At 47.7% G+C, this 25,638-nt stretch overlaps 2 protein-coding genes across 5 annotated transcripts in view; one reads left to right on the top strand and one right to left on the bottom strand.

Moving 5' to 3' along the window:
• FKBP15 (FKBP prolyl isomerase family member 15) overlaps positions 1-6,266 on the top strand; it is a 53,182-nt gene extending 46,916 nt beyond the window's left edge. For all 4 annotated transcript variants that reach the window (XM_070595078.1, XM_070595077.1, XM_070595076.1 and 1 more), the window contains exons 24-28: positions 325-450; positions 1,046-1,153; positions 1,426-2,096; positions 2,954-3,050; positions 5,634-6,266. In XM_070595078.1, the coding sequence (XP_070451179.1) occupies positions 325-450; positions 1,046-1,153; positions 1,426-2,096; positions 2,954-3,050; positions 5,634-5,711 (1,080 nt within the window). In that variant the 3' untranslated portion in view covers positions 5,712-6,266. The remainder of the gene's footprint in view (positions 1-324; positions 451-1,045; positions 1,154-1,425; positions 2,097-2,953; positions 3,051-5,633) is intronic.
• Positions 6,267-7,995: 1,729 nt separating this feature from the next.
• Positions 7,996-24,618, bottom strand: SLC31A2 (solute carrier family 31 member 2). The gene is made up of 4 exons (XM_070595082.1): positions 24,502-24,618; positions 20,282-20,348; positions 10,968-11,157; positions 7,996-9,935 (listed from the first exon to the last, which is right to left on the bottom strand). The coding sequence occupies exons 1-4, from the start codon at positions 24,505-24,507 to the stop codon at positions 9,767-9,769; spliced, it is 432 nt and encodes a 143-aa protein (XP_070451183.1). The 5' UTR covers positions 24,508-24,618; the 3' UTR covers positions 7,996-9,766.
• Positions 24,619-25,638: the final 1,020 nt, after the last annotated feature.

The following is a 25,638-nucleotide window of genomic DNA, read 5'->3' as shown; positions in this document are numbered from 1 at the left end:
AGGTCGTTTCTCATGTCCAGTGTTCATATCGCTGTGTGAATAGAGTTATACCCCTCTTTTTTCATTTTATTCTTGACCTGATTAGGAACGAGGCAAATGGCCTTGTTGGGAAAGTGGAGGAGAAGTTGTGAGTTGAGACTGAGTGATGAGGAAATAGAATGTTCTGAGTCAGCAGGCCTGGAGTGGGGGTGGCTGGTGTGGACAGCAGCAAACCCCTGTGAGGTTAACACATGATTCTTAGATGGTTCTCCTCGCCCTGGGGTTCCTGACTTTCACCTCTAGTCCAGGTTCCCGAGGGCATAGCCACATCTGTTCATTTTGCAGTGCTCAGCCCTCCAGGCCCAAGTCACAGCCCTGACAGAGCAAAACGAACACCACCTCAGGGACCTGGAGAAGAACAAGTCCCAGATGTCTGGGGTTAAAGCTGCTGCTTCTGACCCCTCAGAGAAGGTGAGCTGGTATTTTGAAGAAGCAGCAAACCGTGTCATCTCAAGAGATTGAATGTGCATGTCAGGTATTCAGAAAGAATGTGGCCAGTTTGTTGTGTTGATAACTTTTTTCTTAACTTGAGCAATACAGATAATACTTGTCTGACTTAAGTAAAAATTAACCCTTTGGAACCTGTCACTTTGGCGTCAAACCCCAAAGGGCCCTATCCTGAGGTTGTGGCAGATGTGGGAAGTGCCTCTCCATCACGGGAGAGGAGTGGACAGTGTGCCCAGCATCTCCTAGCCCGTGGCAGCTCTAATGGTGGTCGCGGTGGGAGAGAGGCATCAATAAATGCGGCCCTGGGCACATGTACCACAGCTTCCCTGTCCTTGATGGCCCTCCTGTCAAGTGCTGCTCATTATTTAACATTGTCCTCGCCACAGTGACAGCCTGCAGTGTCTCAGAGGTTCATGGCGAGCTGTGTTCCTCTGCAGAGTTCTAAGTGGCTTCATTCAAGCCTTGCAGACCCCTCTCTGGAATTTACATGCATCCCTTACCACTTAATTTTGGCAGCTTGCATTTTGATACTGTTTTCTCTCCCCACATCTTCATGCAGGTCAAGAAGATCATGAACCAGGTATTCCATGACTTGCGGGGAGAGTTTGAACTGGAGGAATCTTACGATGGCAGGACCATTCTGGGAACCATCATGCATACAATCAAGGTACAGCCAGTGGTTGCTTGATGCATTGAAATGGGTATCTTGTTGCTAAGTACCTTCTAAGGGATCATCAATAAAAAATTATTCATGACGGTTCGTCAGTAATTGGGATGCCTGGAATGACTTTTATCTGGACAGATATGGGCAGTCTCCTATGAGAGGAAGAAGCAGTCATTTGAACTAGATGACCAGTTGTGTCAGTAAGGACTGCAGGGCTAGGAGTGGCTGCTGTTTTCCTGTCAGTGACCATCTCCTCTTCCTTGGCTTTTGAGCAGATGGTGACTCTTCAGCTGTTAAACCAGCACGAGCGAGAGAAGGGAGAGAGCAGCCATGAAGAAGAGGAAGGAGGAGAGGAGCGGCCTCCAGGACCTTCCCAGGAGCAGTCAGTCTCAGCCAGCTCTGGACTGTCTCAAGCAGCCCTGAATAGGGAGAGGCGGGAGTCCTCCATGGGGTCGTCAGAGCATGCAGTCGAGGAAGTGCTCCCATTGCCTCCTCAGGCCCTCTCCTGTCCCCAGGATGAAATACAGAGAAGAGAAGTGGAGCCCTCAGAAGCAGAGGCGCTCTCGGAGATGAAGGGTGATTCCCTCCCACCGGAACTGGCTTGCATCCCCTCCCAAAGAGCTCTGGGGCCCCCGACTTCAATTCCCCCGAAGCCTCCGGGCCCTGTAACTGTGGACTCTGAGTGTGAGGAAACACTTGCTGCCAGCCCATTGGGAAATCCCTGTGTTGGGGAGCAAGAAAGCTCCCCGAGACTGTCCCTGACTTCAGACCCCGAGAAGGGGAACCCACTGGCCTTAGGGCCTGAAAGTCCAGGAGGAGAGCCTCAGCCTCCAGAACTCAAGAAAGAGGAGGCTGTCACTAGCTCCGCTGGTCCCTCCAAGGAGTTATCGAACCCAGAGGCAGGTTCTCCAGCTGCAGGAGCAGCCCCCTGTACCCAGCATTCCAGGTATGTGCCCCGGAGCAGAGTTTCAGGAACAAGGTGGCTGTGTGGAGGTTGTCTCTGGTTTTTCCAGGGCTGGCAACTCATCCTCAGAAACTGACTTGACTCACTGGTTCACTTATTCATTCCTTCATTTGTGTATTTATTCAACAATACCTACTATGTCACAGGTTCTGTGGTAGGCCCCATGATAGTGTGGTAGGCAAGGCAGAGTTGGTTCCTGAGTTAAGGAGCTTATAGTCTAGTGGGGAAGACAAATACTTATATACTATAAAGATATGATACGTGCTTAAAAAACAAAACAAAACAGGATGTATAATAGAGAATAAAGGGGGAGTTGTTCTACTTTAGATTGAGTGGTTAGGGAAGGATTCTGAGAAGGTCACGTTTACACTGAAACCTGAGGCTGGAAAGGAGCCTTCCCTGCCGAGAGCGGGAGGGAGAGATGGCAGAAAGCAAGGACAGCATGTGCAGAGGCCCTGCGGAAGGAGGGGACGTGACACAATCAAGGAGCTAAAAGAGGGACAGTAAATAGGAGGAGAGTGGTGTTAAGCTGAGGTCGAAAAACTCCGTAGGGACCAATTCACGTGAGATTTTGTGTCACTGTTAGCAGTTTGGACTTTATGTACAACGAGAAGCTATAAAAGGGATTTAAGCAGAAGAGCAATGCGGTCTGATCAGTTAGCCTTACAAGCTCGCTCTGGCTGCAGGTCATGGAGGGAGTCCAGAGCACTGGGAGGCCATGAAGAGATGGGATCTCCTGGGTGGTTACCACAGCTCTTGGCCTCTCACCCCAGAGCCTGTGGGCACTGTGGCCTGGAGCAGGAACAGCATTTTCTGACTTGATCTTCTTGATTTTTCAGTCTCTCTGGGGATGAAGACGATGAACTGTTTAAAGGGGCAACTCTGAAAGTTCTGAGACCCAAAGCACAGCCCGAGGAGGAGGATGAAGACGAGGTGGTAAGGAAATCCCAGGCGCTGCCGAGTCCTCTTGCCACCACCTGGGGACCCTTCCCCACTGGCTCTGAGAAGAGACATGGAGTCTGTTGGTGGCCCACTCCCTGGGCGCTGTGTGCAGGGCCCTGTGGGAGCAGGCTTGGGGCTGGCAGGGGGCAGCTCGGTAAGCAGAGTGGGGATGGTCAGATACCACTTTATTCTTGAAAAGGGGTCATAATCTCTGTCCACACAGGAATTATTTCCACTTAAAGTGAAGAAAATTTGGCTGCTAAAGCCTCAGCTTTCCTCAGATCCACTAGGATATTATTTATATTTTAGAGTTGGAAAGGACTTTGAGGATCTTGTCTGGCATCCTTATTCACAGACAGACTGAGCCTCAGGAGGATGATTTGCCTAAAGCCACAGAGGGAGTTCATGGCGGAGCCAGGCCTAAAACCCAGGCTCCTACTAAGGCCACCTGTTTCTGAGCAATCTCTGCTTCCTCGGCCTGCTTTCCAACCTGCTGTCTTGTTTTGTCATCACAATGTGCCAGGGCAGAAAATGAGTTAAGGGCTGATAGCATCGCCTCGCTTTACAAAGCTCCAGAGTGAAGGCCAGGAGGGCGAGTCGCTGCCTGGATCAGACCCCAGTTCTCGCACCTGCCCTTCCCCATTGTGCGAAGTTAAAGCATTCCTGGCTGTCGCTGGGGCATTCGACTGCTGTGATGGGAACTGCACTAGAGTGAAACGTTGGTGGAGAGCACAGATCAGCTTCAGGCTCAGTCTGTCCCCAAGGACAGAAATATGAGGTGAATGGGGCAAATTCTGTCCTCTCATGTGTTAACCAGAGTAGGTTTGCCTTTTGCCAAAACCTTGGGGAGGAGGCAGTGACAGAGCTGGGATCCAGCCCGTGCGCCAGGCCGCCCCGTCTTGCCTCTGTTCCTCTGGGGAGAGTGCACCAGTTCTTCCCGTTAGCCTTCCCAAGAATTAAATTTTCATTTGAGAATTCTGAATATGAATTCTGCGCTTAAGAACAAAGAACAAAGCGGCTGGCCCAGTGGCACAGTGGTTGAGTTTGCACATTCCGCTTCTGCGGCCCAGGGTTTGCTGGTTCGGATCCCGGGTGCGGACATGGCACTGCTTGTTGGGCCGTGCTGTGGCAGGTGTCCCACATATAAAGTGGAGAAGGATGGGCACGGATGTTAGCTCAGGGCCAGTCTTCCTCAGCAAAAAAGAGGAAGATTGGTGGCAGATGTTAGCTCAGGGCTAATCTTCCTCAAAGAGAAAAAAAAGATCAGAAAAACCAATTGAGTATCCCAAGTGACTGCCCTAAATATAGTTGGAATTTTTAAATTAGCGGTACATTATTGGTATTAATACTCTTACCATGAAGTTAACTTCTATTTCTTGGGTACTCTGAAAACTACTTCACAGAGATTCTCATTTAATCCTCTAGTAACCCTGTGAGGTAGGTACTTTTATCCCATTTTATAGAAAAGAGGACTGAGGCTCAGGGAGGTTAAATAACATACCCAAGGTTATATAGCTGGGTCAAAGTTATATAGCTGGTAAATGTAGAGCCAGAACCTTAGCGGGAACAAAACAGAAACAGCAAACCACATTTTAAAATCCTGTGCTGTCAGAGTTTAGAGATCACTTAACGATACCCAGAGAGAGATACAGGTCTGTTGGTCGGTGGTGGAGATGGGGTTAGCCTAGGGACCTCTGAGTGTCACCCTGCCTTCCATTTGGCCAGCCTTGTGCATACTCATCCTGAGCCAGAGTAACTCACAGGGCAAAAGCACCTTCGTAGAGAATACTGAGTGTGTGCGCATCTCCAGCATCAGCCCCGCTACCCCCATGGGACCTGTGCCCTGCCAGTCCAGAAGAAAAAGGCTAGGAGCTGAAATCATGAAAAGCGAGGAGCGTCTCCTCCGTGGCCTGTTAATCCCCCTTGTCCCCCTACCAGGTTGGAGGGCGAGGGAGGGGCCAGTGAGACCAGGGGTGTGGGAGGCTGTGGCCCTGTGTTCCTGGGCTTTCTTCATCTCTTGGGATTCTCCACTTGGTAATGTAATCAAGCCTCTCAGTTCGACTCTCTCAAATGGTGGGGCCACGTCCAGAGCCAGACAGGCCACTTTAGGCCACACCAAGTGTTTTTTCAAATGTGACTGTATTCTTCAACCTCCCTTCATCTTCCTGCATCCTCCTCCCTTAGGGCTGCTCTGCTTCTCTGTTTCTTTCTCTTACTCCCATCTCTCCCCTTCGACCCTTCTTTCCGCACACGGAATCTGTAAGTTATCGCATGAGAGGAAGCCTGTCAAATCAACACATGTGCTTCACAAATAAATGACAAAATCAGCCAAACAGAGTTGGTCTTCTTGTCTCTGTGTTGAAAGATTGCCTCCCTTCTCTGCAGGCTCGTCTCAGCTTTTTCTGGAAGCCTAGGTTTGCTGGCCTCAGGCTTAGTCCTTTCAGTAAAACCCTAACCAACACCCTCCTTTCCAACCTGGAGCCGGGAAGAGATGTTGGCTCACCTCACCTTGCCGAGGTGGGAAGTCTATTGGTGCGGGGACAAGAGAGGACTGACTACTCTTTCCTGTTTTGTCAGAGCATGAAGGGACGCCCGCCCCCAACACCCCTTTTTGGAGATGATGATGATGACGATGACATTGACTGGCTGGGATGAAGACCCAGGAAACTGGTGCAAAGGCTTCTCTACCACCCCTTCCCTAAGCATGATTTTGCACAGCCAGCCCTGGGTCTAGACGAGCCCCAGGGTGAGGTGAAGGTGAGCATTCTGAGGACAGGAGTTCAGATATCTGAGTTAGCCAGCTTTGGAGCCCCCGCCCGGCCGAGTGAAGAGGACGATGAGCCTGTCTTCAGAACGCTGGGCTTGTCATTTCAGCAGGCGACCGCGGTCCCACCTCAATTTGGAGGAAGGGCTGGTAGGTTCCCCTCCAGCTGGCCACCTACAAGAGTCTGCCCTCCTCCAAGCGTTTTTTTTTCCACTAACTCTCAGACTGATCTGCCTCCCACTGCTCAACTCTGCCCCAGCAGCAGGACCTGTCACCTGGGGTGAGGTGTCCCTGGTGGAACCAAGGATGGATTATACCATCTGAACCCCGGTTCAGTTAACAGCCTTGCCTGCAATCCTGGGACATGTATCTTTTCTTTGCCTTAAATCTGATACAAGAGGTCAATGAATATTTGAAATTAACTAAAATAAATGTCTTTATTGACACTTGGCTCAAGCTCTTGGGGAGAAACTGAATTTGGTTCTAAGGGCTGTCTGTGCTCCTCTCTGGGAACTAAGGGTAGGAGTTGTAACAGATGTGGGTCAGTTAACATGCATAAAAGCAGTGTGACATATTCCCTTTGGTACCTAACCCTGGAACTTTAGGTTTTCAAAGAAAGTCACCACTTTGCTATCCTAGCTCATCTCAGCCGCATTAAGGCTCAGGGCATTGTGGTTGTCTGAGGACCAGTTCTGTCATCCACTCACTCATGCAGACTTGGTTCTATACCCTAGCAAGCCTGCAGAGAAGGTGGAAGGGTCCCTGCCTTCCACTGTCATCCATCATGGCACCTAAAGATTCCTCACTTAGAGAGCAGCTTCCATTCCCTCTGAACTTGGGCCCAGGACTGGTGAGGAGAACAGTAGTGAGAAAAATATTCATGATCATTTTACTTATTCTGGGATCTTCCAAAGACCATGCAACTAGTCTTCAAAAAGTAGAATCATTTAATACAAATGTTTCCTGATTTTAAATGTTTATAAGAACCCAAATTCCACTTCATCTGGCCTGACATCATCTTTGTGATGACAGCTTTGAGCCTGTCCTCCCATATGTGGGGCTGGGAGGCAGCAAGAACTAGCATTTACTGGATTTTGTTGTGTGACAAATGGCACTGTTGTTCAGCAGTTTACACACACTGTCTCATCTCCAGCAACCCCTGCAGAAGTCACTCTTATCCCCATGTACAAAGGCAGCCCGACTGTCCAGCTCTGCCACTTATTAGCTGGGTGACTTTAACTTCTCTGTGCCTCAGCTTCCTCATCTCTAAGACAAGGACAAAAGTAGTTTCTACTTTGTTGTGGGGATTAAATGCATTAATATTGTAAAGTGCTTAGAACACTGCCTGGCACATCAACAGGACTACAGAGGTGTTTGTTCAATTGAAAAAAAATTTAAGTGGAGAAAACGCCACCTCTTGTGACTTGGCTCTGAAGAATGTTGAAATGCCTCCTGCATCTAACCATATAAGCCTCTCTCTAGAGCACAGATCTTTTAAAAGCCCTCTCTACTATAAAAGCCTCAAATGTATTACACATGTAAAGTGACCGTATATCAAATTGAAGAGGTTGTGGATCACCCATGGAGATACTCATCTTAGTGCCCCAGGGGAGGGAGCCTGAGCTGGTCAGGACATAGAAATGGATGAGTGAGGCTCCATCAGCAAGACTACACTGGACCTGGGAAGTCTTCCCACCTGTTGTGACAGAGCAGCTTTCCAATTCCCTGCATATGTGGGGAGAATGCACTGATCAATCCTGAAGGTGTCACATACTGTACTTTCTGTGACACTTACTGTAAATTAAAAAGTGGCTTTGATGTATTTTTGCTTCTGCCCTCAGGGAGGGACGGTACTAATAATCCTGCTAACATGGGTGTTTCTAATCCATGTGACAGTCACTTTTCTCATAGGAGGTACCTGGTCAACATTTGTTATGAACAAAAGAATGACTGTTGACCAAGCTGGCCTTGTGGGGTGTCTGCCTGTGGGCTCAGCATTTCAGGGCTGGGCTTCCCTGAGCAGAGTTGTCATCTTCATAGCGGATGGACAGACTCAGTCCTTAGACAGCCCGACAGCCAGCACCACCAGCTCCATTCGCCCTACTCAATTCTGCAGTTGTAAGGGCTATGTGTGCTCGCTGCTCAAATGAGGAGAAACAAAAGTATGGTCACACATTGCTTAAAAATATATATTTATTAAAAGATATTTTTCTTTTAATTCCCAAAACTTAAGACCATCTTTCCTCTATCCCGTGAGGTACTTGAACACAGACGTTACAGTATACAGCAGCGACGTTCTCTCCCTGGGTCTGTTTCCTTTCCTATCAAGTGAAGAGATTCAAATATCTGGAGCGTCCCATCTAACTCTACAAATGGAATGCTTTGGTTTGACTGCTTATGGCATCTTCAGTCAATACCCCCGAGGCTTACTCGGGATTTAAATGAATGAATCGCATTTCCCCACCAGACTGTTACGTGTGAGCAGTAAGTTAATAGAGAACATTAAGTATTAACTATTATTCAGTGCAGTTCTCTATTCTGCGCAGGAGGAGGATCAGGACAAAAGTGGGCATTAGGCCATAACGAGCCCCCAGACACCTAAAGCCATTAGACTCTCTTCCTCCCGCAGGCAGTGCAGTCTGATGGCAAGAGCTTGCTCCGTCCAGAGGATAAGTCAGGAGCCTTGAAAACAGTCCTGCTTCTCTGCCTTCACTCTGCTGCTACTTACTTTCCCCTAAGAAAGGGGAACAGGTCCGAGCAGATGCTGCCATCCATCATGAATACAATGAAATCATTTCACTAAAAACTTTGTTCTGGGAGCTGGCCCGGTGGCACAGCAGTTAAATGCACATGTTCCGCTTCTTGGCGGCCGGGGGTTCACCAGTTCGGATCCCAGGTGCGGACATGGCACCGCTTGGCATGCCGTACTGTGGTAGGCGTCCCACATATAAAGTAGAGGAAGATGGGCACGGATGTTAGCTCAGGGCCAGTCTTCCTCAGCGAAAAGAGGATTGGCAGCAGTTAGCTCAGGGCTAATCTTCCTCAAAAAACAACAAAACCAAAAAAACATTGTTCTGTATTAATGTGCAAAATTGCCAAGCAGGAGTTCAGTAGGAAAAATGAGAAATTTTAGTTTGTCAACATGATCCCAGAAGAGACAATCTTCATGTGTTCCAAAGGCAGATGGGTGAGAAAAAGGAGTCAGCTTTGTCTCTGGCCCCAAAGACAGAAGAGGTCAGGAAGTCCAATAGAAGATGCTCCTCTAGATAAGGCACTGATCGGGAGAGCAGAGGGGAGCCAGCTTCCATGCTCCTCATCACCCAGAACCCACCTCCCTGTCTTGTAGATCTTTGGGAATTCTTAAGTTTGTTCTGTTTTTGCAAGGGAAGATTCACCCGTCACTATCATCTGTTGCCAGGCTTCCTCCCCCACGCCCCAAAGCCCCAGGACGTAGTTGTATATAGTTGTAAGTCCTCGTTCTCCCATGTGAGCTGCTGCCACAGCATGGCTACTGACAGACCATAGTGTGGTTCTGTACCCTCGAACTGAACCCAGGCCACCAAGGCGGAGCGTGCTGAACTTAACACGCTAGGCCGTCAGGACTGGCTCCGGGAATTCTTAAGTTTTGAGTCACAGAGATAAGTCATCACGGCCTCAGCAACCGTGCCCTCAGGTTCTGTTCTCTCCATTCTCCCTCTGGTCACAGCAGCCTTCTTAAGGCACAAGAAGATGAGGCCTGGGCTGGCTGGCTGAGGAGAGAGGTAGGTGCAATGGCCTCTGAACTCCAGGGAGCAAGTGCTGGCGTCAGCTGCAAGTTTCCAGAAGCTGGGAGTGAGACGAGGAACAGCCGTCAGAAGAAAATGGAGACGTGGGACTGGAAGTTCAATGTCTGGAAGAGGGAGCCCCAGCTCTCTCCAGCCTTCGGTGCCTGCACAGCCCTTACCAGCTAAACCATGCTGAAAAGCGGGTAGGCTAGGTAGTAGCCCACAGCCGAGCCCAGCACCACACCGAGGAAAATCCAGGTGTTGTAGGACATGACAGCCAGCATGATGAAGTAGCCAATGACCACCTGAACAACATGGATTAGCGACTGGCCAAAGTGACACAAAAACCACCTAGATAAAAGGAGAGCCAAGTTAATGGGAAGGAGCTGGAAGCCAGGAGTTGGTGTCAGGAAGTAGGAGGAACAGCTCAGTTACAGGACCAGCTTATTTATAATTTGTATGTTTGACCCAGAAGAGACTGCTTTTTAAAGAGACATATCAGAAACCATTGATAGAGAGGAGAAAGGGACTTGTACCAGGAGCCTAGAATAATCACTTTAGCTCTGAGCTTCCTGGCATCCTGGGGAAAAGGGAAAATGATGATATATATAATCCATCATGTCTGACAGGGATAATACAAAATCATCAGTAAGGTAGTTTTTTTTTTCCTGAATCTACTGTGGGAGGCAGTATTACAATGGAAAGAACACGGACTTTGGGGATAGATCACTTCCTAGCTCTGCCACTTACTAACTGTGGCTTAGCACTGATGTCTGAACCTCTCTCAACTTAAATTTCCTCATTAGTAAAACAGGAATAAGAATACTGCCCTTGCAGGGTGGTTGTGAATATTTGAGACACCCATGTAAGGAGCAGGCAGGCTCATTAAGCACAGCTGGAGAGCAGGCAGAACTGGGACCCTAAATGGTTGTCCTATCAGAATGGGAAGGGAAGAAAGGAGAGAAGAGGCTGCCCCACCCCCGTGCCCCCCAGGTTGGATACATTCCTGACAGCAATTCTTATCACTTGTGTAGGGACAGCTGCAGGTCCCACGCTGGGTTTGAAGCCTTAGTGACCTAAGGAAGCCTGGTGGGTTTGGGGGCGGGCTGGGTGGACAGCCCTGTTGCTAGACTGAGGCTGGTACCAGAGTTCTGAGAGCTGAGCCTCCCAGTGGCTGTTCATAGAGAGCCCTGGTCTGGGCGCCAGAAGGCTGGAGCTCTAGTTCCCTTCACTACTTACTGACTGTAAGCACTTAGGCAAGTCCTGGTCCTTCCCTGGGCCTCAATTTCCTCTCTGTGAAGTGGGGCCAATGCCCTATGGGCCCAGCCGACCTCTCGGTGAATGTGAGCCCTCCGCCCATTCTCCACACCCCATGCCTGTTACCTGAGGCGGGTTTTGCTCACTGGAGGTGAGTCTGAGCCTGAAGAATCCTGGTCCATCTCTTCGATGAGCTGCTGGCTGGTGGGGATGGACAGGCTCATCAGAGCCTGGTGGAGCAGCTTGGCTTTGCCAACCTTGATGCTTTCATACAACACAGCCAGGAGCAGGACCACCAACACCGAAAAGGCCATGCCTGTCAAAGGAAGCTGAGCTGCAGGGACCTGGCCAGGCCAGCTCTGCTCCTCTTCTGGCAGCTTCCCCTGGGACCTGGCACAGGTGGGAGAAGAGCACCCCCGCCCATTTTCTCTGAATCCATTCCCTCCCCCTCCTCTGCCCTGCCCCACCTTGTGCGCGGGCATCTTCTCCACCCTTGTTGGGCTCAGAACTTCTTCACTGTCTCTTTCCCCCTCCAGCCCTTTCTCGGTAGGGTTGGCCTACTGGGGTGTGGCTTTCAGATCAGGAAGAGAAGACACCTGAAGAAGCCAGGGGCTGAGGGGGAAGAAGCCATACACTAGCGCCCCCAGCTGTTCCCCCAGCAGGTGGCACAAACCTCTGTCATGACTCCTTAAGGGAAGAGCATATATAGCAAGATGGGCAGAGAAGCAAGTATGTACACAGAAAAGTCTGGAAGGAAGGCGATACAGCAAAGGAATCATAATTATCTCAGCAAATTAGGATGCAGGAGGTTTTTATTTTCTTCTCGCCTAATTTTCCAAAGTTTCTACTGTGTGTATTAGTTTTATAATAGTGGAAAAAAAACATTAAGTTGTTTTACAGAAAACATTAAGCCCTTACTAAAGCTGCTTTGTAAAATTAACTACTAATTGCTACTTCCATTTTACAAGTAGAGGGATACTAAATGGCCTAGCTAGAGTGTTTCATTGGGCTCCCAGGTGCAAATCATCTGTAAAAGATGCAGGTTTTTTGGGGTTTAAGATTTTATTTTTCCTTTTTCTCCCCGAAGCCCCCAGTACATAGTTGCGTACTTTTAGTTGTGGGTCCTTCCAGTTGTGGCATGTGGGACGCCGCCTCAGCATGGCCCGACAAGCGGTGCCATGTCTGCACCCAGGATTTGAACCAGTGAAACCCCGGGCTGCCAAAGTGGAGCGTGCGAACTTAACCACTCGGCCACAGGGTCGGCCCCAAGATGTAGGTTTTTAAAATATAAAATTACACGGACATGGCACCGCTCATCAGGCTATGCTGAGCAGACATCCCACATAGCACAACCAGAGAGACGTACAAGTAGAATATACAACTATGTACTGGGGGACTTTGGGGAGAAGAAGTAAAAAATTTAAAAAAATAAATAAAAGATTGGCAACAGATGTTGGCTCAGGTGCTAATCTTAAAAAAAGAAAGAAATAGGGGGGGATGATCCAAGATGGCGGCGTAAGCAGACTTCTTTGTCTCTCCCCTTTCGAATCTACAACTAATTGGACATTCATCACTTGACAAAGGATATCTATATAGCATCTCAGGATGTCGGAGAGACCTAAAATGCTATACATCGGAAGGCGGACGGACTTCCCTCCAGAAGGAGGTGGAGATAGGTGAAAACTCTCCGACCCCGACCCCCGAACAGCCTAGAGCTTGCGGGCGGCTTTCTTCCAGCGGATGCCCCAGAACATCGCCACATGCCAAGGGCAGGAGGGAGCACACACCAGAGGAGTGACAGTGGAAACAGGTGAACAGAGCCCTACCTAAGCCCCCCGCAATTACACCTGAGCCCAGAGGGAAGCTACAGAGTTACACACCAGAGGTGGTGGGGAAAACCCCTACCCGCCATTAGCGGAGAGGTCCCGCCCAGCCTCCACAACGCCTGGGGGCTCTCCCAAATGGCGCGGCGGCCCGCCAGCTGCCGCTGCCGGCTCCACTGACCGGGCTTTCGCCCGGGAGGGGCTCGGGACCACCGGAGATCTCCTGGGAGAGGACCAGGGCTGGGTGGAGATCCAGCGGCTGGCTACGCGGCCCAGGGGAGAAACTCTAGAGTTCCGTCTCGGCAGCAGGCAGAGTCTTTACCGGCCATTATCAGAGAGGCCCCGCCCAGCATCCACAACACAGGGAGGGTCCCAAAGAGGAGAATCCCAGGCAGGGCAGCAACCGACCAGCTGCCACTGAACTCAAGGTATCCGGATATCCCCCAGACAGGGCAATGGGCTCTCTGAGATCCTAGGGGAGAGGACTGGGGCTGGGTGGAGTTCCAGTGACCTGGCTCTGTGGCCCAGGGGGAAACTCTACAGTCTCACAGAAGCCTCAGTGAAAGCCTCTGCACAGCACTAGTAGAGAGCACCCATCCGGCAACCACAAGGCTGGAAGACCCTGGGACAAAAGTAGCATAGCTAGGCGAGCTAACCACAGACGGTAGAAAATGCCCATAGCTCTGCTGTGACCCATAGTGGACAAACGAGATTTTGTGGGTGCCGACAGTGACAGAGCTGCAAATATAAGTGATCCTGCCCTTGGCCGCTGGGAAAGCCCATAACACCGCTGCAGAACCTAAGGAGGGAGCACGTCTAGGTGGTCTGCAACAGTAGGCACCAGCAGTCTGAAGCCCCCCTGTGAGGGCCTCCACAGCTGAAGAGGGAACCCACAGGATCACTGTGACTGCGTGGAGGGGCCCAGGCCCAGTTAGCAACAGCTGATAGGGTTCCTGGTTGGAGCAGTATAAACAGCTGTCCCCCCACCACACCAGTAGAAACAAGTGGAAGCAGTAACAAAACTCTATCTCTATGCGGAGGCACAAATCTACACCATCAAGCAATATGAAAAAATACATTAAATCTCCAGAACAGAAGGAAAATGACAAACACACAGAAAACAATCCCAAAGACAATGAAATATACAACCTAAATGATGATGACTTCAAAACAGCCATCATTAAAAAACTGAATGAGTTAAAAGAGAATTCAGATAGACAACTCAACGAGTTCAGGAGCTATGTCACAAAAGAGTTCGATACTATAAAGAAGGACCAAACAGAAATACTGGAAATGAAGAACACAATAGAGGAGATTAAGAAAAATCTAGACGCACTGAACAGTAGGGCTAATAATATGGAGGAAAGAATTAGAAATTTGGAAGATAGGAATATAGAAATGCTGCAGGCAGAGGAGGAGAGAGAGCTAAGACTAAAAAGAAATGAAGAAACTCTCCGAGAATTATCTGACGCAATTAGGAGATGCAACCTAAGGATTATAAGTATACCAGAGGGAGAAGAGAGGGAGAAGGGGGCAGAAAGCCTATTCAAAGAAATAATGGCTGAGAACTTCCCAAACCTGGGGAGAGAGATGGAACTTCATGTGACAGAAGCCAATAGATCTCCAAACTTTATCAATGCAAGTAGACCAACCCCAAGACATATAGTAGTGAAGCTAGCAAAAGTCAACAACAAGGAGAGAATACTAAGGGCAGCCAGGCAGAAGAAATTAACCTACAAAGGAACCCCCATCAGGCTTTCAGCAGATTTCTCAGCAGAAACTTTACAGGCTAGAAGAGAGTGGAATGATATGTTAAAAAATCTGAAGGACAAAAACCTGCAGCTGAGAATCCTCTACCCAGCGAAAATATCATTCAAATACGATGGAGAAATAAAAACTTTCCCAGATAAACAAAAATTAAGGGAGTTCATTGCCACCAAACCTCCTCTTCAAGAAATGCTCAGGAAAACCCTCATTCCTGAAAAATCAAAAAAAAAGGAAAGGGACTACAAAACCAAGAGCAAAGGAGATAAGTAGAAGGACAACAACAGAGAGTAGCAGCTCTCCTTCAGAACAGATTAAACCATGGGACGAGAAACAAAGGAAATTGAAGAGAACCGGAAAACAAGACATAAAATGGCAGTGGTAGGCCCCCCACATTTCAATAATCACTCTAAATGTAAATAGATTGAACTCTCCAATCAAAAGACACAGAGTGGCAGGATGGATCAAAGAACAAGACCCAACAATATGCTGCCTCCAGGAAACACACCTCAGCCCCAAAGACAAACACAGACTGAGAGTGAAGGGATGGAAGACAATACTCCAAGCTAATAATGAACAAAAGAAAGCAGGTGTCGCTATACTAATATCAGACAAAGTAGACTTCAAAGCAAAACAGGTAAAGAAAGACAAAGAGGGACAGTATATGATGATAAAAGGGACTCTCCACCAAGAAGACATAACACTTGTAAATATATACGCACCCAACACAGGAGCACCAAAATTTGTGAAGCAACTCTTAACAGAACTAAAAGAAGACATCAACAACAATACAATAATAGTAGGGGACCTCAACACCCCATTAACACCAATGGATAGAACATCCAGACAGAAAATCAACAAGGAAATTATAGAATTAAATGAAAAATTAGACCAGATGGACTTAATAGATATATATAGAACACTTCATCCAAAAAGAGCAGGCTACACATTCTTCTCAAGTGCGCATGGAACATTCTCAAGAATAGACCATATTTTGGGAAACAAAGCTAGCATCAATAAATACAGGAGAGTTGAAATAATATCAAGCATCTTTTCTGATCACAATGCTGTGAAACTAGAAATCAACTACAAGAATAAAGCAGAGAAAGGTGCAAAAATGTGGAGACTAAACAACACGCTACTGAACAAACAATGGATTATTGAAGAAATTAAAGAAGAAATCAAATATTATCTGGAGACAAATGAAAATGAGAACACGTCATACCAAATCATTTGGGATGCAGCAAAAGCAGTCCTAAGAGGGAAATTCATCGCAATACAGGCTCACCTCACAAAACAAGAAAAAGCTCACATAAGCAACCTCAAATGACACCTAAGAGAATTAGAAAAAGAAGAACAAACGAAGCCCACAGTCAGTAGAAGGAGGGAAATAATAAAAATAAGAGCAGAAATAAACGATATTGAAACTAAAATGAAACAAAGAGTTGGTTCTTTGAAAAAATTAACAAAATCGACAAACCCTTGGCCAGACTCACCAAGAAAAGAAGACAGAAATCTCAAATAAATAAAATTAGGAATGAGAGAGGAGAAATCACAACAGATACCAAAGAAATACAAGGGATCATAAGTGAATACTATGAAAAACTATATGCCAACAAATTGAACAACCTAGAAGAAATGGATAAATTCCTGGACTCTTACAACCTCCCCAAACTGAACCAGGAAGAAATGGAGAATCTGAATAGGCCAATCACAAGTAAAGAAATAGAAACAGTAATCAAAAACCTCCCCAAAAATAAGAGTCCAGGACCAGACGGCTTCTCTGGAGAATTCTACCAAACATTCAAAGAAGATTTAATACCTATCCTTCTCAAACTATTCCAGAAAACTGAGGAAGATGGAGTACTCCCCAACACATTCTGTGAAGCCAACATCACTCTGATCCCCAAACCAGGACAACACAAAGAAGGAGAACTACAGGCCGATATCACTGATGAACATAGATGCAAAAATTCTCAACAAAATTCTGGCAAACCGAATACAGCAATACGTCAAAAAGATTATACACCATGATCAAGTGGGATTTATACCAGGGACACAGGGATGGTTCAACATCCACAAGTCAATCAACGTGATACACTACATTAACAAAATGAGAAACAAAAACCACATGATCATCTCAACAGATGCAGAGAAGGCATTCAACAAGATCCAACACCCATTTATGATAAAAACCCTCAATAAAATGGGTATAGAAGGAAAGTACCTCAACATAATAAAGGCCATATATGACAAACCCACAGCCAACATCATACTCAATGGACAAAAACTGAAAGCCATCCCTCTGAGGACAGGAACAAGACAAGGGTGCTCACTTTCATCAATCCTATTCAACATAGTACTGGAGGTGTTGGCCAGAGCAATTAGGCAGGAAAAAGAAATAAAAGGAATCCAAATAGGCAATGAAGAAGTAAAACTCTCGCTGCTTGCAGACGACATGATCTTATATATAGAAAACCCCAAAGAATCCATAGGAAAACTATTAGAAACAATCAACAGCTACAGCAAAGTTGCAGGGTATAAAATCAACATACATAAATCAGTAGCATTTCTATACACTAACAATGAACTAACAGAAAAAGAACTCAAGAACTCAATCCCATTCACAATCGCAACGAAAAGAATAAGATACCTTGGGATAAATTTAACCAAGGAAGTGAAAGATTTATACAATGAAGACTACAAGCCTTTCTTGAAAGAAATGGACGACGACATAAAGAGATGGAAAGACATTCCATGCACATGGATTGGAAGAATAAACATAGTTAAAATGTCCATACTACCTAAAGCAATCTACAGATTCAACGCTATCCCAATCAGAATCCCAAGGACATTCTTTACAGAAATTGAACAAAGAATCCTAAAATTCATTTGGGGCAGCAAAAGACCGCGAATTGCTAAAGCAATCCTGAGTAAGAAAAACAAAGCCGGAGGCATCACAAGCCCCGATTTCAAAACATACTACAAAGCTACAGTGATCAAAACAGCATGGTACTGGTACAAAAACAGGTCCAGAGATCAATGGAACAGAATTGAAAGCCCAGAGATAAAATCACACATCTATGGACAGCTAATCTTCGACAAAGGAGCTGAGGGCCTGCAATGGAGAAAAGAAAGTCTCTTCAACAAATGGTGCTGGGAAAACTGGACAGCCACATGCAAAAGAATGAAAATCGACCATTCTTTTTCACCGTTCACAAAAATAAACTCAAAATGGATCAAAGATTTAAAGGTTAGGCCTGAAACAATAAGTCTTCTAGAAGAGAATATAGGCAGTACACTCTTTGACATCAGTTTCAAAAGAAGCTTTTCGGACACTATAACTCCTCAGATGGGGGAAACAATAGAAAGAATAAACAAATGGGACTTCATCAGACTAAAGAGTTTCTTCAAAGCAAGGGAAAACAGGATTGAAACAAAAAAACAGCCCACTAATTGGGAAAAAATATTTACAAGCTACTTATCCGACAAAGGATTAATATCCATAATATACAAAGAACTCACACAGCATAACAACAAAAAAACAAACAACCCGATCAAAAAATGGGCAGAGGACATGAACAGACATTTCTCCAAAGAAGATATAAGTATGGCCAAGAGACACATGAAAAGATGTTCATCATCACTAATCATCAGGGAAATGCAAATCAAAACTACACTAAGATATCACCTTACACCCGTTAGATTGGCAAAAATATCCGAAACCAAAAGTGACAAATGTTGGAGAGGTTGTGGAGAAAAAGGAACCCTCATACACTGTTGGTGGGAATGCAAACTAGTGCAGCCACTATGGAAAACAGTATGGAGATTTCTCAAAAAGTTAAAAATAGAAATACCCTATGACCCAGCCATTCCACTACTGGGTATCTATCATAAGAACCTGAAATCAGCAATCCCAAGAATCCCATGCACCCCTACGTTCATCGCAGCATTATTTACAATAGCCAAGACGTGGAACCAACCTAAATGCCCAGAAACTGACGACTGGATAAAGAAGATATGGTATATATACACAATGGAATACTACTCAGCCATAAAAAAGGACCAAATTGTTCCATTCGCATCAACATGGATGGACCTGGAGGGTATTATGTTAAGCGAAATAAGCCAGACAGAGAAAGACGAACTCTATATGACCCCACTGATAGGTGGAAGTTAACATATAGACATGGAGAACCGATCGGTGGTTACCAGGGAAAAGGGGGGGTGGGGGGAGGGCATAAAGGGTGAAGTGGTGTACCCACAACATGACTAACAATAATGTACAACTGAAATCTCACAAGGTTGTAATCTATCATAATCTTAATTTAAAAAAAAGAAAGAAAGAAAGAAATAGCACCCTAGGGTTGCTAATTTAAAAAAAATTACAGGCAATTGCACACACATGGTATAAAATCAAACAGCCTAAAAGGGCGGACAGTGAAAAGTCAGTCATCTTCCCAGCCCAGCCTCCCCAAACCCCAGTCCCCCCACCCCCGCCAGAGTAGCTTCTGTTAGCATTTCCTGTGTAGCCTTCCAGGGATGCTCAATGTATATATAGAAGCCTTTACTTGTCTAAATGACAGCAGAAGAGAGCATCCTCTTCTGCATCTGACATCATCCTCCAACTGTTCCTCGTATGTGGGTTCCCCTTAGTTCACACAGATCTATCTTATTTCTGTGGCTTCACAGTCTCTGGTAGATTATATTTTCCGAAGATGGCCACCTCGCCATTTCCCACTCCACACGCTCTTCTTACAATGGTGACACTCCTGCCATCAAGTGGTCAGGTCCATGTCCCTTCCCCTTTAACCTGAGACGACCTTGGTGACTGCCTCAACCAATAAAGGTGAAAGTGATGCTCTGTGACTTCCAAGGCTAGGTCTTAACAATTCCATGCATTTCCACCTTCTTCTCTTGGCACACTCACTCGTTCTTGGAACCCAGCCACCGTGTCCCAAGGAAGCCCAGGCCACGGGAGATGCCATATGCAGGTGTTCGGCCAACAACCCCTGCTGAGGTCCTAGCTAACAACCAGCATCAGCCAGTAGACGTGAGAGTGAGGAGGTCTCCACGATGACTCCAGTTCCAGCCCCCGTCTGACTAGACCTGCATGAGAGACTCTGAGTGAGGACTGCTTAGCCGAGCCCAGCCAACTCAGAGCCTTGAGAAAGAATAATAAAGTGACTGCTGCTGTTTCAAGCCATTAGGTTTACTCCTCAATAGATTACTGGAGTGGTAACCCATTGTAGGAATGACCATAATTTATTTGATCAGCACCCGCAGTGATGGGCATTTGGGCCGTTGCCAGACTATTTGGCAGCTGCAGTTACTGAAGTCAAAACATAACTCCATCACGAAGTAGTGCCCAACTCTGCCTTTTCAAGTCAAAGGAATACTCTACTCTTTCAAATTGGTGTCTCATTTGAGGTCCAAGGCTGCAGCAGCTGCACTGGGCTTCTGCGCTGATGCTGGACACTGAACCCTGGATGAGGGAGGTGCTAGGAGGCAACAGGAGGCCTTACTCTAGTTCCGGCTCTGAGGCTTACTCGCTGTATGACCCTGGATGAGTCTCTTCCCCTCTCTGAGCTTCAGTTCCTTCCCCTGTAAGAGAGGGAAAAGCTGCATCTCTGGCCTCTCTCTGGGCCTTTGTGAGGATCAGTGAGAGAATGGAGCACTTTGCTGTCTGAAGGGCAGTGGTTGCAGATGGAATTATAAATGCAAAGTTCCTGCTCAATGTTTGTGAAAGAGGAGTCAGGCTCACTTAAATGTCCACAGAGCAGAAGCCAGGTTCTCCACTGCCTGGAGCTACAAGGGTCCCCAAGCGGCAAGTCTGGGCTTTCTGGTTCTTACCTGCAGGACTGTGGACACTCCAGAAATCAAACAGAAGCACCACCTTATCTGAGAAGATGAAATGCATCTGAAAGAGAAGGGAACGTGCATCACAGCGGGCTTAGGGCAGTCGAAGTCATGGTCCTAAATGCTCTCCAGCAGCCTCCTCTAAAGGCCCAGAAAAATGGGGTCACTGGACTTAGGTGTTGGAAAAGCCGTAAGTGGTCATGAGGACCAACCCAGGCAAGAGAGGGCAGGGACTTGCCAGGTCCCACAGTGGGTCAGCAGCAGAGCTATAATGGAGCTGGCCCTGCTCCGGGTGGAAGTGAGGTGTGGAGGGTGCCCATGTTTACTGGGCCAACCAGATCACAGTGCTCTCAGGTCATGCTGAGATGTCCCCTCCATGCCCTCCAAACCCAATGGAGAAGCACTAGACTGGGGAATGACTGCCCCGTCTTCCCCCAGGGCCCCAGCCACTCTGCTCCAGCAGCGTTTATCACAGAGGAGCCCAGGAGCAGCTGTCTTTAATCCGTACTCTACTTCTCTTCACTCATTCACGAAACATTTGCTGAGCCCAATTCTGTGCCCAGCATTATGGACACAGGTTAACGTCTCTGCCCTCGAGGAGCTCAGAGCCTTACAGAAAGAATGAAGGCAGAAGCAATGACCACGCAGCTCCTGTCTGAACGCTCTTTCAAAGACGCTTGGTCCACCCTGTGTCCGGGGTGGCATCAAGGGCTTTTCATATGTGATCTCATTTCACAACAGTCTTCTGCGTCACAGGAACAATTAGGCCCATCTCACAGGAAGGAAAAATGGGGAAACTAGGCTCAGAAAAGTTAAATAATTTGCTGAAGGTCACAAAGCTAGTTAAGTTGGCAGAGCTGGGATTCAACCCCAGGTCTAGTTGGAAGGCAAAGCCCTGAGCATTCCAGCTCACTGTGCTGGCGGCCCTCGAGCACCAAGAACGGAGGACAAGACGGGGACTGGACGGCGGTTCTGAAGGCCCAGTCCAGGCTTACCGACTGCGTTTGGCAAGATTAAAGCCAGACGGATCAGTTAGTTCAGCCTCTCAGGGAAGAGAAGGTTGCCCTCGCCAGCAGGTAAGACCTCAGCCAGCAGCAGCAGCAGCTTTGCAAACACGGCCAGTGCTTGCCCAGCTAAGATTGTGACTGAGCTGGGATCAGCTTGTGGAAACCTTTGTCTTCTAAGACAACAGCCAAGTATTAGAAGCCTCAAACGTCAGAACTAGAAGTGTCCTCAAAGAGTTTTTTTATCGAGATATAACTGACATATTATTTTTAGGTGTACATCATGATTCGATATATGTATATGTGGCCAAATGATCACCACAATGTCTAGTTAAGTCCGTCACCACACATAGTGACAAATTTTTTCTCTTGTGATGAGAACTTTTAAGATCTACTCTCTTAGCAACTTTCGAATATACAATACTGTATTATTATTATTATTTAAAGATTTTATTTTTCCCTTTTCTCTCCAAAGCCCCCCAGTACATAGTTGTGTATTTTTAGTTGTGGGTCCTTCTAGTTGTGGCATATGGGACGCCACCTCAGCATGGCTTGATGAGCAGTGCCATATCTGCGCCCGGGATCCGAAATGGTGAAACCCTGGGCCACCGAAGCAGAGCACGTGAACTCAACCCCTGGGTCACAGGGCCGGCCCCACAATACAGTATTACTAACTACAGCCACCATGCTGTACATTACATCCCCAGGACTTATTTATTTTCTCACAGAGTTTTTAGTCCCCTGGGTTTCAACTTTTTTGCCAGGGAACATTGGCAAATAAAATCTTCCTTGTAACTCCAGTGTATAAAAGACAGGGTTCTTGGGGCTGGCCCAGTGGTGTAGTGGTTAGGTTTGTGCGCTCTGCTTTAGTGGCCCAGGGTTTGTGGGTTGGGATCTCGGACGCAGACCTAGCACTACTCATCAAGCCACACTGTGGTGGTGTCTCACATAAAACAGAGGAAGATGGGCATAGATGTTAGTTCAGTGTCAATCTTCTTCAAGCAAAAAGAGGAGGATTGGCAACAGGGCCAATAGCTCAGGGCCAGTCTTCCTCACAAAACCAACCAACAAAAGACAGAGCTGGGGGCGGGGCGAGGGAAGAGGTCTGCGCTCTGTGGAAACTCAGTGGAAAAACACTGATCTGATCCAACTTCAGCCTCCAGAAAAGGAGTCCCACGAGGGGAAGGGATTTGTCCAAGACCTCATAGGAAGACAATGGAAACCTCGGCAGGCATTTAAAAACCATGTTGAAGAATTTAAAAAGAGATTTTTATTTCCCTATATGAAAGTGGTACTTGCTTAATGTCAAAAACTGAAACAGGACCAAAAAGAAAGCAAAAGTAATTTTGAGTCCTGCTCTCCAGAGATATCCTTTAAGATTTCAAAAATATCTCTCTTGACATGCCAAATGTTCACAAAAGATTGATATGCAAAAGCAAACAGGTACAAACAATCCTGTGAAACTCCATTTACACCAGAGTTGCTCTCCTTCAATGTCAGCAGAAGCCTCCAGCACCATCTCGGTGGTGCCCGAGGAGGCGTGTTTCGCCATTACTCCTGTGAGTTCACTCGATAAAGCAGCTGGCATGATTGGAATGTCCCCGATGGCTAATTAATCAGAGAGGTTCCATAACTGGGTTCCTTCTCTCATCCTTGGGCCTGGGCCAGCTCTCTCAAGGGCCCCAAACAGCTTTTGTTGTAGACCTGAACACCCACAAAACAACAGAATTCATTCAACCAATATTTACTTTGGTTGTGCTAGGGGGGCAGATGCTGGAGATACAGAGATGAGTGAGATAAGTCCTTGGCCCGCTAACCATCTATTAGAGGAGGGGGAAGTGACCAGATCATTACAAGAGGGTATACGCAGTCAGTGAGAGGGAGGCATGGGGGACGTCTCCTGGGGGGTGCTGGGGACACCTAACCCAGCCAGGGAAGCAGGTGGCTAGGACTGCGGAAACAGGAGGAGCAGGAGGCAGCTTGGGCAAGACAGACAGGCCAGTGTGTTCCAAGCTGGGAGTGCCCACACAGAGTGTCCAGTTCCACCTCACTGTGGGGGGGGGGGGGCCTGGGAGCAACAAAAACTCACTGGAGAAAAAGATTCAAACCAGCACACCCTGACTCGGGGCTGCAGCTTTCGGTGAAAGGGCCCTGTGGTCAGATATGCAAGGGGAGCAGCTCTCATCTTGTCTCCCCACTTAGGATATATTGCAGCCTCCAGCAGCTGAGTTTAACTTATCTGTGCTATTTGGAGCCCCACCCTGGGTAGGGAGGGGCCGTGGTGAAGAAGAGAGCAATCCTGGGACTTGTTTTCAAACAAGGAGACTTGTTTTCTTCTTAATTTTCTCATTTGGGTTTACTGAAACTTTGAGAAAAGCTCCCTCACTTATAAACCACAGTTTAGGGGAAGATTAAAGTCCCGCCCGGTCCTGTGGCTGAGGAACTTTTCACAAGCTCTTTCCATCTATTTTCCTTTTTAGAGAACAGGCAGGATGCCGGCTGGGCTTTTGACTAATGACTTTACGTATCGGCTTCCCGCATCTTGAACTCTATGACATTCTTCGTGAGATGAAGAAAATGGTATGATTTCTTCAAACACCAGAGAGTCTTGCAAGCTGTCACTTTCTCCCGCCCAGGTGAACTCTACCAAGAAAAACAGTTTCTCTGAAACGCTATATTCTGCCCCAAGTGTAGGGAGGATGGAAAGTAGCCGGGTCTGGTTCTTTTCCCCAAAAAGAATCAGACCACGAACTTGCCAAGGCAGGGAACCGGCCGGGGGCGTGTGCTCGGTGTGTGAGCGCCCGGCGGCAGGCTGAAACGCACCGGGGCTTCCTCTTCCTGGGAGCCTTCCCGGAACCTGCCCCATGTCACTGCGCCCAGGGCTGCGGACCCCCGGACTCCGCTGTTTTCACCCACCGCGCCCCCGCGCTCAGCTGCGCCACCGCAGGTGCTCAATAATTGCTCGTCTAGCCAGACTGACTCCCAGCAAGAGGGACAAATAAAAAGAAAGCCCCCAAAGTCACCGCCAGCTCTACCTCCCATGTCCCCCCAACCCTGTTCCAGCTGTTGAAAATGCTGCCAACACACCCCCTCACCAGCCCCCGGCCAGGGGCGGCGGGCAGGCACCTCGGGGTGCCCGGACGGCTGCTCGAAGGCCCCGTCCCGGCCGCTCACCCCACACCCGCTTCTCTCGGCGGCGCCCGGACTCACCTCCATGGCGAGCGCCGGGGCCCCAGCTTCTCGCTCGGGTCTCCTGACTCCGAGTGGGTTCTACCGCCGCCGGATCGCGACCGCGGCCCGCGGGGTCACGTGGTTCGGGCGAGGCGGGCGCACGGGTTCCTGGGAGTTGTAGTTCCCACGCTGCGCCCAGCTCCGGACGGCCTGGGGCGCGCCCACTGCCCGGAGTTGCCGCCTGGCCCCAGGTCCCGAGGCCAACCGCGCCGCGGGGCCAGAGTAAAAAGTGCGGTCGGGCTACCTCCCACCTGCACTCAATTTGGCCCCTTACTGCTTTGCACTTGACTTGGCAATTACCATAAACATGTTTATTGCTCGATGTTATAAACCGAGCGAAGCTTAACACAGGTTGAGTTAAAAATCGGAAAGTCCATCCTGTAGACATAATAGCAACAAATTAGGGGTAAATTAAAGAAATTATGCCCCAGGCTTTTAATGTAGCCATTCTTTTAAAAATCTTTTCCAATCTGATAAGCAAAGGGCAGTACACAGTTGTAATTTTAATTTGTATTTCTTTGATTACTAGGGTGGGCAACTTTTTTTTATTGGTATTTCTATTTGTGTGTATTGTCTGTCCATTTCATCCATCCGTTTTTGTGGGAGGAGTTTCCTGGAGGATGAGAGACTTTTAACAGTATTTAATTGTAAAATATGTTTAGTAACCCTTTGGTGGTTTTCCTATGAGGAAAGCTGACTCCTCGGAGAAACCTTACCAGAGGCAATGCCAGTGGAGCTTAAGCCTGGAGTGTGACCTCAGTTCAAATCCTGAGCCAGCCAGTTTTGGCTATGGGACCTCAGGCAAATGGCTTTACATTTCTGAGGCTCAGTTTCCTGGTCAGTAAAATGAAAATAACAAGAGAAGCTGTCGTAGGAGTGTTGTAAGGCTTAAATGAAGACTTGTGTGTTCAACTCTCCGCATAGAACCTGACAGTGGGGGCTTGCTCAATAAGTGGGAGCCGTCACCATCATGAGCTGCAAATATTTCCGTTCTACAAGAGGAAGCTGACTGCAAAATCCATTTGCCTAGGGTCGTGCAGCTTCTGAGAGCCTCAATCTGTAAGGCTGTCGGGAGAGGAAGGAAGTCAGGGGTCCAGGCAGTTCTGGGTCCTGTGA

The sequence above is a fragment of the Equus przewalskii genome, chromosome 26, assembly GCF_037783145.1.
Source record: "Equus przewalskii isolate Varuska chromosome 26, EquPr2, whole genome shotgun sequence".
Classification (NCBI taxonomy): domain Eukaryota; kingdom Metazoa; phylum Chordata; class Mammalia; order Perissodactyla; family Equidae; genus Equus; species Equus przewalskii.
The sequence above is the reverse complement of the archived record's forward strand: the minus strand, read 5'-3'. Positions and strand labels throughout refer to the sequence as shown.